The sequence below is a fragment of the Acomys russatus genome, chromosome 31 (assembly GCF_903995435.1).
Source record: "Acomys russatus chromosome 31, mAcoRus1.1, whole genome shotgun sequence".
In the NCBI taxonomy this organism is placed as follows: Eukaryota; Metazoa; Chordata; class Mammalia; order Rodentia; family Muridae; genus Acomys; species Acomys russatus.
In genome coordinates this window covers 7,166,068-7,180,050 of record NC_067167.1, presented here as the reverse complement: position 1 = coordinate 7,180,050, position 13,983 = coordinate 7,166,068, and the positions used below count along the sequence as shown (strand labels likewise).

General features: G+C 46.5%; 1 protein-coding gene across 1 annotated transcript in view; it reads right to left on the bottom strand.

Moving 5' to 3' along the window:
- Positions 1-643: 643 nt before the first annotated feature.
- Bpifc (BPI fold containing family C) overlaps positions 644-13,983 on the bottom strand; it is a 45,876-nt gene continuing 32,536 nt past the window's right edge. Inside the window, exons 12-15 of the mRNA XM_051139865.1 lie at positions 6,369-6,411; positions 3,297-3,360; positions 2,217-2,293; positions 644-766 (exon numbers count right to left, since the gene is read on the bottom strand). Of these exons, the coding sequence (XP_050995822.1) occupies positions 644-766; positions 2,217-2,293; positions 3,297-3,360; positions 6,369-6,411 (307 nt within the window). The remainder of the gene's footprint in view (positions 767-2,216; positions 2,294-3,296; positions 3,361-6,368; positions 6,412-13,983) is intronic.

Sequence of the window (13,983 nt, the reverse complement as noted above, 5' to 3'; positions counted from 1 at the left end):
GTCCAGTGTCACCCAGATGATTAATAACGCGGATGTCAGCTGTGCGCTGCCTAGGTTTAGTAAGCTGCTCCGCCATTTCGTCCAGTCCATGAACGAACGACACAGGACAACCACAAGAAGACTTAAGAGGCTCTCGGCCCCCTTTTAATATTGGTATTTCTTAGAGCGTTAGTCTTTGCCAAAGTTAAAAATAAAAAATTAAGCCTGTTCCATTTTCTGTCGTTTTAATAAATTAAATTCAGGACAGGTGCTGTCACACACAGAAACTGATATTGATAGAAAACAATTTTAATTAACCACAGGACAGTGACAGTAAACATAAAACACAAAGTCCAACTAAAGGAGAGAGTCTCTAAAGAGCAGATATGGTACACACACACACACACACACACACACACACACACAGGCACGCCACATGCTCATACATATACTCTCATACATAGACCCGGCTCCCACTGCCTTGTCCCTGTTCAGCCCTTTAACTCAGCCGGCCTTGCTCTAGGTCTCCCCAGGGCTCCACAACGAGACAGTTTTCCCAAGGACTTTACTATCGAGGATGTGTGGCCTTTTCATCTTCCAGGTGTACAGTTTCTGTGGCACTGAAAGGTTGCCAACTTCCTGGGGGTGGCTTGTGGACAGGCGATCAGTGGTTTGGCTGTTCTCTCCACGGTCCATTTGCCAGGTTCAGACCCCCCCAGACGTGGCGATTTGGCTGTTGTTTGGCGGATGTTTCATACGCCAGGTCAGTAGAAACCAGAAGGAAACCCTGAAAAAGGGCGCAGAAGGGAGAGGATTTTAAATTAAGGGCAGATCTGAGTGTGCCTGAAGGGAGGAAAGATGCTTTGCCAGCCCCTAAGGCAGCAAGCCTTTCCCAGCCCCTGCACCCTATGTGAAGGCGCCCCGCTCCCCCCCCCCCCCAATGCAGGAAGAGGCCATTTCAGATCACTATCCCTATGTATGACGTAGGCAGTGGGGAGTGCAGAAGAGGGAGGGTGAGCAGTGAGGGCAAGTGTGGACTGGTTTGTAGGTGGGAGATGCTTCCTGGAATGTATTTCTACTTTCCCAAACTGAAACGAGGTGAGGGGGCGGGGCTCGGTATTGTGAAGTTAGTTAATAATCTCCCAGGAAACAGCTTTCCATAGGGCCAGTCCTGAGGATGGTCTTTGGGGCAAAGTTTACTGTCTGGAGGTATCATTTTTTTTTTTTTTTTTTTTAAGAGACAGAGTTTCTCTGTGTAGCCTTGGCTGTCCTGGACTCGCTTTGTAGACCAGGCTGTCCTCGAACTCACAGAGCTCTGCCTGCCTCTGCCTCCCAAGTGCTGGGATTAAAGCATGCACCACCACCACCCAGGCTTATCAGTTGGGCTCTTAGCTATCATTTCAATGCAAAATATCCCTCCTGTGTTTGCAAACTTGGTCCCCAGCTCGTGAAGCTGCTTTGAAAGGGTTTGGAACCTAGGAGGTGAGCTCTTGCTGAGGGAAGTGGGTCACTGGGGTGTTAAAGTTTTTAGGGCTTGGTCTATTTCCTGTACCCTGCTTCCTGGCTTCTAAAAAATGTGATCAGGTACCTCATGTTTCTATTGCCAGGCCTTTCCCTGCTGAAGTGGGCTGTATCCTTTTGCACTATAAGCCAAAAAGAAATTCTTTCTCTTTTAAGTTGTATCCCGTCAGGCATTAATCACAGCAACAAGCGAAGTAACTAACACACCCTGCGTCTTCCTTTCTACCTAACAGACTGCACTTCTTTGGGTCTACTTTCCTCCTTCATAAAATGGGATTCATAGTCTCAGCCTTACAGCTTTTCTGGTGAAATAAAAATACTTCAAAAAAAAAAAAATCATTTCCTCGTACTGCGGAGGGATTAAGTGTGACCTCACCGTGAAATTAGACTCAGTCTGAGTTTTAAACTTCTCATTGTTAATTATGAGCTTTACTAGCTGGGTGCTTCGTTTATTAAACTCCCCGGGGAGGCGAAAGTCAGAGGAGAAGCAAGATGCAACATAATGGGGGCGGCGGGGGGGACGGAGGAGAGCCGGCTCCGCGTAAGAGATCTGATGGGGCACCCGTGTGAATGTGGCACACCTATGCACACTCACGCTCACACATGGCCACACGAAATACAATAAATGAATCTTTAAAAAAACAAACAAACAAACAAGCAGTGAACAAAGCAGGAAGCCTGTTCTGCTGTGGAAATAGTGACGAGGTGCTTCTTACCTCAAGAACTTTGATGTCTGAATTGACGAATGAGATATTGTAGGGGTTGGGAAGCGGAAATCCTTGCTGCAGTCTTGCTACAATGTTGGGGGAAAAAAAGGGGGGGTGTTAGGAAATTAATTGGCCACGGGCACAGACTTTTTGGGCAGATGTTTTAGAAAGAGCGGAACTAGAAGTTTTTTTTAATAGTTTGGCTTATCATTGTCCCTGGTCTTGTTTTAATCCGCACTAATACGTCCTTAGCATTTTGCTGGATGAATTAGTAATTAATTTACATTCAATAAAAGTGTACCTCTAGTTATGTATATTTGGATACTAAAACAATACAAAACACTTTCCATTTTTTCCCATTTAAGTACCAACCATGCTTTTATTTTCTACATATCATATATATATATGTAGTGAGTAGGGGTGTGTTTTGTGTGTGTGAGTGTGTGAGTATGCACGTGTGTGTGGAGGTCAGAGGTAGCCTCAGTGTCATTCCTCACTTCCATCATTCTCTTGGTTTGCTGCTGTGGCTTTTGAGATGGGTTCTCCCATTGACCTGGACCTCCCAAGTATGCTAGGCTGGCCAGTGAGCCCCAGGGATCCCCCATCTCTGCGTCCATCAGCACTGAGATTGTTTGCATGTACCAACATGCCCAGCATCAAATGGGTTCTGGGGATTGAATTCTGGACTTTGTGCTTTCAAGGCAAAAATTTTGCCAACTTAACTATCAATCAGAGCCCCTATTTATGTTTTTGAAATTTCCTAATTAGTTGGCCTAAGAACATTTTGTGCCTAATATAAAAATATTTTAAATTGGAAGAATAATATTATTTCTACGTGATCCAAGAGGACTTTACTAAAGACAGACATTTAACTCAAGCTTTTCTTGCTGAATTTGTAAATATCGCTGCTAACAAGCCTAAATCTGTTAACCGGTTTCTTCAGGTCTTAATGGCGTACACGGCAAATTCCTGGGTCTGACCAGCACTCATGACAACATTGTAAACATACAGGCATCAGGGTAGAAAGTTCTAAGCAAAACCGAAAGTGTAACCGATACCACACCCCCATAGTTTTCAAAGAGTCCTTACTGTTGGCCAGTGGGAGGACTCCAAAATGAAGGATAGAAGACAGGATATTCTCAAATCTCACGACCTAAAATGAAAAAGGAGACTCTATCAGTTGTCAAATCAAGGCTCCCTGAAAGCAGCATGCCTGGTGCTGGTGCGGGTGTGCAAGTCCCCAGAACCCAGCTGGCCAGAAAGCCACAACCTTCCCTACTGGGACATAGACGCTTTGTGGAAAGCCACACCGCACAGGTTTTCTCCCTGGAGGGAGGAACTTCTGTTTCCTTCTACACTGCTGATAATGAACAGAGATCCAGGACAGTAGCAAATCTGTAGCTTACACACAGACCAGGTTAAAAAAAAAAAAACCTATGGGGCCCCAAGAGCTTTCCCAGTTATCAGTCTTCCCTGTGTTTACTGCCAACCTCAGGTGCAGGCCCTCCCTTGGCTTTACGTCATACTCCGAACAACGGTGTCACCGGAACAACACATTGTCTTCAATAATCTCTGGTATTCAGATATACTAGGCACATATTGCCCATGCAGAGGACAGGTGTCCAGCTCCTATTGCCCATATCAGGTAGCTCACAGCTGCCTGCAGTAGCATCTCCAGGGAATCTGATCTGATTTCCTCTTCTGGACTTTGTGGGCACACACACACACACACACACACACACACACACACACACACACACACACAAACACACACACACACAAATAAAAATAAGTCTTGAAAAAGTAAATGGACCTAGATGAACAGCAGCTCATTTAGTGAATACTTTTTGATTTCTTTGCTGGGATAGGGTCTCACTATTACCCAGACTTCCTTGGGAGTCCTTATGTAGCCTAAGTTGGCCCTGAATTCACGTTCTTATTGATTTAGCCTTCCCTAATGCTGGGATTGCAGGTGTTTGCCACCACACCTGAATCAGTGAAAAATTTCTGGGCATTTTGAAGACAGTCCGTCTAGGCTTCTCTCTCTTGTTTTATTTTTCCCCAGTTATTTTATGATATTGGAAGAGTCATCCAATCTCCCAGTGCCTCAGTTTTATCAACTTATAAGATGAAGACAATAGGGCTGGAGAGATGGCTCAGAAGTTAAGAGCACTGCCTGCTCCTCCAAAGGTCTTGAGTTCGATTCCCAGCAACCACATGGTGGCTCACAACCATTTATATTGAGATCTGGTGCCCTCTTCTGGCCTGCAGGGGGACATGCAGGTGGAACACTCTACACATGATAAACAAATCTTTAAAAAAAAAAGATGGAGACAATAGTTGTACAATATCATCATCATCATCATCATCATCTTCACCACCACCACCACCGCCATCATCATCAGAAGTAGGCAGGTTAGTACTATGCAAATGCTAGGCGTAAACCATCAGCATTTTCCTGAAATGCCAAGGCCAGCGCATCGTCTTGTCAACACCAGGCATCTTCCTGGGATTACCGGAGTGCATCACCACACTCAGCCTTGATACTGGTACTCCAGACCTCAGAAGGATGCATGGCACTACCTCATGAGAGGCTAAGTGACCTGTCTAAGAACCAGTAGGCGGGCCTCAGAGTTAATGTATGAAACTATTGTGCTTATTATCCATTGACAGACGAATCAGTTATCGTAAGCGTAGGAACAATGGCCATCTTACCACCTCCCACCTACCGTGCTGCCGATATGTTGAATAACTTTGGCTTCAGCAGATTCTCTCACCAACCCCGAGTGATTACCTAGCTCTGTTCCTGCTCCACTTGACTATTCGGTTTTTTTCCCCCTGTGTTAGTTTCACTCCATGCGCTGTATATTTGTCCACTATTTGCACCCTCAACTGGTTGCAAAAGCACACACATACTCTCACATATCCTAAGACTGGGTTTCCAAATAGTTGCTCTACTGATATTTTGGGATGGGTGTTTAGCTGCTGTGCTCTGGGAAAGCTTAGGAGCATTTCAGACACCTGTGCCTGTATCCTCCTCCTCCCCATCTAGGTAATGATAGCAGAGGGCCCCGAAGGACTCAGTGGATCCCAGTGGAGAATCACCACGGAGGATGTTAATGCCACAAGGGGAACATTTGTCTTGAACATTGACTGCTATGCTCAGAAACAAGTTGTAATTGACAGAATGACATTAAGAACGAGAGTTCACGTACAAGCATGCGCTAGGCAGAGTTCTACCCAGGAATCCTGACATCAAAACCCATGTACTTACACCCTCCATGATAGCACACCATTTGTGAACAAAGAAAGTCGTGAACTTGGTTGAGTTTTTTTTGATGCCTAGGAGTATGGACATTCCAAGTTACTTGTTGGGGTGTGCAGGGATTTGAATGAGAAATGTCCCCCACAGGCGCATGTGTTTGAACACTTGGTTACCAGTTGGTGGCACTGTTTGGGGGAGGTTACGGACTCCTTTGAGCCTTGCTAGAGGAAGTATGTCACTGGGGGCGGGCTTTGAGCGTTTATCGCTGCACCCTACTTCCTGTTTATTCACTCTGCCTCTTGTGTGTGTATGGACATGTGAACAGCTGCTTCATGCCCCTGCTACCACACAATGGCATCCCTGCCAGCTGCCATTGTAGGACCTCCCTCAGCAACCATAAGCCGAAACAATCCTTTCTTCTCTAAGTTGCTTTTGGCCATGGTTGTTTTTATCACAGCAACAGAAAAGTAGCTAAGACATGGTGTCTGGTCCCAAGCAGGATGTGGGCTCGACGCCCTTGAAGAATGAACTGAATTATGACATTTGGAAGCTTACATTCAACTCAAGAGGGTCATTTTATCTAGGAAACGAACCGGCCCATGAGGATGCCCATTTTTGTAGCATCACATACAGTCTTTCCAATTCTCTTCAAAGCCCTGTCACACGAGTAAAAGCATGCCACCAAGCTAATGGGCGTGATAAATGAACAACATGAAGACCCCAGGTTCAATCCCCTGTACTGCAAAGATCAACCAAACAAATGAGCAATAAAAAGTTTCAAAGCTAAAACTTAGAATTATGGAGAGATGATAGAAAACAACACACACCGACGACAACACAACCAAATTCTGTTTCTTGTGCCTTTCTCAGGGGACCCTGAGGGCTTGCATCCCTACCTTGGCATCTCTCTGGCTGTTCTCTGGCAAAGAGAGGCTGAATCTGAAAGGAAACAGAAAGAGGTTAAAGGAAGGTAGATTTGTAGGGGTTGAGGTTCAGTAGTTAAGAGTTAAGAGCAGTTGTTGTGGGCCAGCACATAGCTTCCTTGCTATTCCTCGTCAAATATCAAGACAGCTGGCTATCTCTCTTCCAGTTTTGCTAAGGGCTTTTCCCAAGTTACAGGCTTCCCTTTTTTATCCAATTATGAGGGTAATATTAAAAAAATAGTAATTAGTGGGGAAGACCCTTCAGATGGAAAAGTTGAAGTCAAAAGAGAATATATGGCGGACTTGGAACAAGAACCAATACCACTCTCCCCCATCCCCCTACCCGCCAAACCGCGTACAAAAAAAAAAAAAAAAAAAAAAAAATCCTGAAAAAAAAAACAAACATATTCACATAACGTTATGGCCACTGGTCACTGTAATTTAACACCATTCATAGTCAGATGTATTTTATATTAGCTGCAATTGAATATATGTAACTTTGGGCTGGAGTCTTCAAACATAAGAGGGGTTGAGGAAGATCTTATACCTGAGAGATATTTCTTTTCCCTACACATTTCACGATGTTTTGGGATTCTCTGTCTTCACTCAGGATGTTTCCTGTCTTACAAATGGGCCATGCAGAAGATGTTTCTTGAGCACCTAACACGTGTCAGTTCAGGGTCAGGTGCTGGAGATGACCACGGCCATAATCGGACCCAGAGGGAGTATTTGGAGGTTGGAGGTCAGCTTTCAGGAGCTGGCTCTCTTGTTCCCCTATGGGTTTCAGGGTTTGAACTCATGACATCAGGCTTGCACAGCAAGCACCTCTCCCCACCTAACCCTATCACCGGCCTGATAAACTCCTTTGAATATCTTCTGTGCTACCTCTTCTGAGAATCTTTCTGTGACTGCGTTTAAAACGCAGATTCTCAAGGAGGTATCAACTGATTATTAGGTATTACCATGTAAATAGACATTAGGTTTGAGATGGCTTCAAACTCATAAGTAATACCGAAAACCTCAAGTCTGGTACAGATCAGAGATTTTTGTCCCTGACACGGATCCTGGGGGATCCACCTGGCATTTCCAAAGGCTCGGCTGAGGAGGTGGGGGTGAGTGTGGCGCCTCCCCTTGGCTGCACTGTGTCTTAGAATACGCACACCTATTTTGGTGTTGAAATCATGTGGGAACACAGTTGTTAAGTCTTCTTTCTTTTCTGACCAGCCAGAGCCTCAGGAGCACCTGCTATGAGAGTGCCTGGCCGGAAGCACTTGAACTTTTCTCCTAGGGCCGCCTTAACTTCCTCTCACATGCTAGCAGCTTTTTTTTTACTAGGGGATTTTTGTCTTTGGCTTTAGGTGAGACAAAATCACTGGTGAGACAAAATCACGTCCTGGCTCTGAAAAAGACAATCCCAACCCAGACCACAAGGTGGCGCCTGCCTTCGGTCTTTGAACTATCTTCTACTGGGCTAGCTAGCTCATCTGGTATTTAAAGCGCTGCTACTTAAAACACACTCTTTCGTCAGGATCATAGAGTTGTTGGGAAGGAAGCAAGATCAAAGGCCCCTCCTTGAAGACAAATATTATTTTTTCCGGGGTTAAGGGTGAGGCATAGTGACAGAGCCCACTTAGCATGCCTGTGGCACTGGGCTCCATCCCTAACAACACAGAAACATGCAGGTGCGCAGAGAATATTGCCCATTTAAAACGTTTTAGAGAAAGCTTATTGCCTGGATTGAAACCAGAGTAAAACTGCAGACTCTTAAGCATAGTGAAAGGCCATTCGGGACCTTGGTCGATATAGTCAAGTTGGTATAACAAAAGGCACGAGGCAAGGTCAAGCACAGAGGTCCCAACAAGGTCACGTCTCCCAATGGTGTTCCATGGGGGACAAGGAAAATCAGCCTTACCACACAACGCCCTGTGTCCTCCTGTTTCTGTTTCAGTCTGAGACCATGAACTTCTGGAGGGGTGAGATCCAGTCTGAACGATTGTATCTCGGCGTTGGGGACGTATCTCAGCACTAGGCATGGCTTTATTGGCCATGCAGAAGATGTTTCTTGAGCACCTAACATGTGTCAGTTCAGGGGCAGGTGGTGGAGATGACCACGGCCACAATTGGACCCAGCTGGAGTTCTCAAGGAGCTCACAGCCTGCTGGGAGGTGGGGGCATTATCAGAGAACCCCAACCATTAAAGTTTAATTGCAAATTGAGATAAATGCTCTGAAGGGAAGAAACAAGTCATTGAGTCATGTGACAGAGGTACTTGACCTGGCTTGGTAGATGCGGGGAGGTTCCCAAAGGCGGGGTGGGGGGGGGGGGAGGGTGTTGGGGGACGGTTGTGCACGCCTTTAATCCCAGCACTAGGGAGGCAGAGGCAGGTAGATCTCTGTGAGTATGAGTTCAGGACAGCCAGGACCACAAAAGAAATGCTGTCTCAAAAAACAAAACAAAAATCAAAAAAGAAAGAAAAAGAAAAGAAAGACTCCTTGAGCTGAGACAGGAAGGATGAATAGAGTTTAAAAGAAAAACTGGAAGGAAAAGATCCCGTGAGGGAACAGAGCCACAGAGAGGGCACAGCAGAATGGTGCTAGAGGCGCAGGCGAGGCTGCCCACACTAGGTGACCCCACCATGTGGATTTGGTCTTCCGTCTAGAAGCAAAGAATCCGTGGAAGGTTCTGAGGATGAAAGATGAAGGCTGCCGCATGGGAGAGGTGACTGATGAGCCAAGAGCTTCCCCGAGCTCATTCAGTGTTCAGCCATGTGCTAGGTCACATGAAGAATTTAATTTAAAATTGTAGAGGATGATACAAAGCAGTGTAGACTCCAGTGTTTTGTTTTTGTTTGTTTGTTTGGTTGGTTAGTTTTTTTGTTTTTTGAGACAGGGCTCCTCTGTGTAGCTATGGCTGTCCTGGAACTCTGTACAGCAGGCTGGCCTGAAACTCACAGAAACCCACCTGACTCTGCCTCCCAAGTGCTGGGATCAAACGTGTGTACCACCACCGCCTTGCTGACTCAGGAAATTTTTTTTTTAGATGAGGACTTTATTAAATAAGCATGGGGAGAGAAGGAGCGGTGTGGTGATGGAGGGGTACCCCGGGGGGGGGGGGGAGAAAGAAAGAGGTAAGAGCAACCCAGGAATTCTTAAACTGTGTGAAAAAGGGGAGGAGTCAGTGTGGGCTAGAAGGATGTCTGTGTGCAAGAGAGAATCGGGTCGGGGGAAGACAGTCTTGGGGCAAAACAAGCTGTCCCTCGAGGAAAGCCCTCCATATGCTCCTCTAGAAGGGCACCCACTAATTGCTTGTTCCTCTCCCAGGCTAGGGAGGGACCACTGTTCTCTCTGTTCTTTGGACCAAGAATGGTACAAAGCACAAAACAGGTGCTCAAGAAAGCCTTGCTGTCCTGCTCAAACTATGGCACCAGCCAAGGGCAATACGTACAGTAAACTTTGAACCTCTACCCAGATCTAGCCAATGGACAGGACATTCTCCACAGTTGAGTGGAGAGTGGGGACTGACTTTCACACGAACTCTGGCGCCGCATATTTGACCACGTCCTCTGGATGGGGAGACCTGGTGGCACTCAGAGGAAGGATAGCAGGCTACCAATAAGAGACTTGATACCCTATGAGCATATTCAGGGGGAGGAGGTCCCCCTCAGGCACAGTCATAGGGGAGGGGAGTAAGGGGGAAGTGGGAGGGAGGGAGGAATGGGAGGATACAAAGGATGGGATAACAATTGAGATATAATATGGATAAATTAATAAAATATATTTTAAAATAAATAAATAAAAAAGAAAGCCTTGCTGAAGAGAGAGGAGAGAGAGAGAGAGAGAGAGGCAGGCAGAGAGAAGAGTAGGAAGCACTAGCTGGAATTGGGGTCCCCTTTGCAGTTGAGGACATTCTACTAAAGCAAAGTTTTAGGAAGCTGGGCTGGGGCTGGGGATGTTGGAAACTAGGACCAGCAATTGAAGAACTTTAAAATGCGAGAATGTGGTGATGCCCCTCAGCTTTGGGCTTCCCCACTTGCCTCTGAACCCTCCTTCCCCTGTTGCCCTGCTTCTGTGGGCTGACCTCCTAGCAGAGGTTGGACAGCTTGGCTTTTCCATGCCCTCCTTGAGAGAGCTGTGTACAGCTTGCCTCCTCCAGGGCCTTCTTTTAAACGTTAACGCAACTGCCCTAGAGCTTAAAGGGAAACCAAACCCAAAAAACCCAGCAGGCTGTGTAGGCTTAACCTCTAGTTAAAGGTTTTGCAAGCAGAAATATTCACTAAACAGGTTAGTATTCCCCAGTGTTTTAACCTCGGCTCCTCCCACAGCCTGGAAAGTCTCCCGAGAAGGATCCATTTAGAGTTTCCTCCTTCACCAGAGTCCACAGCATCCTTACAATGGACACTGCAGACGCATTCTATCTAGACATGTGTTCCTAGTTCAGATGGCTCATGTCATGTTGGGAAATAGTTACCTGCCCAACATGGGAGGAGAGTTACTAATTTGTATTTTCTGAAATATGTTGCTTGGGAGGAGTTGTAGGGTGTGCTTCTTTGTGTGCTTGCATGTGTGTGTGTGTGTGTGCGCGCGCGCGCGCGTGTGTGTGTGTGATGATGATGATGATGATGATAGGGAATTTGGGAATGTCCAGAGTTTTCATCATAGAAAAGTCAAAAAATAGTTCCACAGTTTTAAGTGAATCAACAGTAATGTACATTTGATTGCTGCAAGGTGTCTTTGCGTATGTGTGTACACATTCCTGTATGTATGCGTATGTGTGTGTGCACATGCGCTCACATGTGAAGGCAGGGGTCAGTGGCCTGCCTCTGCCTCAATCACTCTTCCCCTTATTTTTCTTTTGAGACAGTATCACTGACCCTGGCGCTCCCTGACTTGGCTAGGCTGGCTGACCAGGGAGCTGCCCATGTGTCTTCTCCGCTCTGGGGTGACAGACATTCGTCAGGACACCCAACCAACTTTCTCTGTGGGCTCTGGGCCTCCAGACTCAGATCCTCTCATTCGTGTGGCAAGTGCTTTACTTACTGAGCCATCTCTCCAGGCCCGATTGGAGAGTTTTGCAAGTGATTTAAGGTTAGCAATTAAGTTATCTGCCTGAAGACCAACTAAGAGGGAGTGTATCATTTAACTTGGCCTGTGGATCTACGAAACACATACTATGGACTAGAGAGGCCTCCAAACACAATTCCATTTGCCTCAAGGGGCTCCATGACAGCACAGTAGGATTCTGACTTATGATGTGGAGGGCCCAATGCTACAGCTTTTAAGGGCGTTCTGACTTGTTGTGCCTCTGGGGAGCAGTTTTTCCATTTTAGGTGCTCAAAATTGGATGCTGGAATGGGAAGAGAGAATGAAGTGGCAGGACTAGAACCCGTGGCTAGGCTTGGCGCCAGCATCTTCCTACCCATCATCCCATTCACTCTTTGTTTGTTTGTTTTTCAAAACAGGGTTTCTCTGTATAATAGCCCCACTTGGCATGGAACTCACTTTGTAGACCAGGCTGGCCTCGAACTCACAGAGATCCACTTGCCGCTGCCTCCCGAGTGCTGGGATTAAAGGCGTGTGCCACCATGCCCAGCCTCAGTGGTTAAGAGCGCTGCCTGCTCTTCCAGAGGTCCTGAGTTCAATTCCCAGTAACCACAGGGTGGCTTGCAACCATCTATAATGAGATCTGGTGCCCTCTTCTGGTGTGCAGGCATACATGTAGTCAAAACACTGTATACATAATAAATAAATCTTTAAAAAAAAAAAAAAAACACATCCCATTCACTCTTATCTCAGCCTGTACCAAGGTGAGAGTGTGATGTTTGTCTGATGAGGGAACTGAGCAGTTTGCTTCAGCTCACACAGCTACCACGTCCCAGACAGAACCCAAGTACAGATACACCTGATTCTGGACACCGAGCTTCCGACTAGACATTACCAGAGAGGTCAAGTTTATTCTTGGCTGTCAATTTCTTGTGCCCTTTCCTCTACTTGATTCCAGCAACGGGAGGGCTGTGTGCCTTTTCCACCCAAGACACTGTGTTCTATGTCCTCTCTTTTGCCTTCCAAAGTTTAGTAGTGGGAAGTGACTCATTGTCTTTTTCCATTTTACGTGACACCAGGTTCCTTCGTGTCCTGAGTCAGACAACTGTGTTTATTTCCGAAGCGCCCCCCGCCCCCCTGCAGGCCTAAGTGCTGATCTATGTCTTAGTTCTTTCCTACGCTAAAAGCAAGATAACGCTGTAGATTAACACCCATGGCTTTGAAATAGGTTCAAGTTCCGATCCAGCCACTGGGAGCTCTGTGAACTTGAGAGTCAGCTGTCTAAGCTCTGGGACCACCAAGTCACCTCCTGGTGCTCACTTAGCCTGCAGATACTTTCTGAGCATGGTTGCCAGGTCATGAAACAGCTGTAAGATTTAACTGAACTTGTGTTTGGTTCTATCCTGAGTCTCCCTGCTGAACTGCCCCTGGTCTGGTCATCCAGGCAGTGTCAGGCATGGGCTCCCTCTCAAGGTTTTTTTCCTACAACTGGGCTGCCTAGTCCAGCCTTGATATGAGGGGTTGCGCCTAGTATTTTGTTTGGTTTTGGGTTTGGTTTTGGTTTTTCGAGACAGGGTCCTTGGCTGTCCTGGACTCACTTTGTAGAGATCCGCCTGCCTCTGCCTCCCAAGTGCTGGGATTAAAGGTGTGCGCCACCATGCCCAGCTTGTGCCTAGTCTTATTGTAACCTGTTAGGCCACGCTGGGTGGATACCCCTGGGAGGCCTGCAGTCTCTCTCTCTCTCTCTCTCTCTCTCTCTCTCTCTCTCTCTCTCTCTCTCTCTCTCAGAAAGAATAAATCTGAGAGCAAAGGGAGTGGGGAGGAAGTAGAAGGAAAGAGAGGAAACTGAAGTTGGGATTTAATGTATGAGCAAAGAATAAAAGAAAAAAAAAAAGATTTAAGTGGAGTAAAATGGAGGCCATGCCAGGTGATGGACCTGGGAGATTTTGTTTGTTTGTTTTGTTTTTGTTTTCTGAGACAGAGTTTCCCTGTGTAGCCTTGGCTGTCCTGGACTCACTTTGTAGACCAGGCTGGCTTCGAACTCACAGAGATCCACCTGCCTCTGCCTCCTGAGTGCTGGGAGATTTTAAAACTCAACAATAAAGAAGAGTAGAGGATGGTGCTTCCCACAGCCTCCGCCATGTGCGAGACAGAGGAGAGGGTCTCTCAATAGGGAGACTCATGAAATGCCCTTGTAGGGGCTAAGTGGGTAGTTGAGTATTCGAACACTTGTTTAACATGCAAAGCCTTGAGTTTAATCCATAGCAGAGGTAGGGGGGGTGGGGAGAAAGAGAGAGGCAGAGAGACAGAGAGGCAGAGAGACAAGAGAAGAGAGTGCAAGCTTGTGTAATTGGATATCTCCTCTTTGTTTGCTTAGGCTAAACAGAAATGTCGAGGAATAGTTACAACCAGCATTCTGTGAGCACCAATGTGCACTGTACATAGATGGACCCAGAATGTCACAACCAGCTGGAGCAGGTATCACAGAGCATCATTTTATGGAGAAGGAGATAGAGATCCGGAGAGGTTAAGTGACTTATGTGAGACTA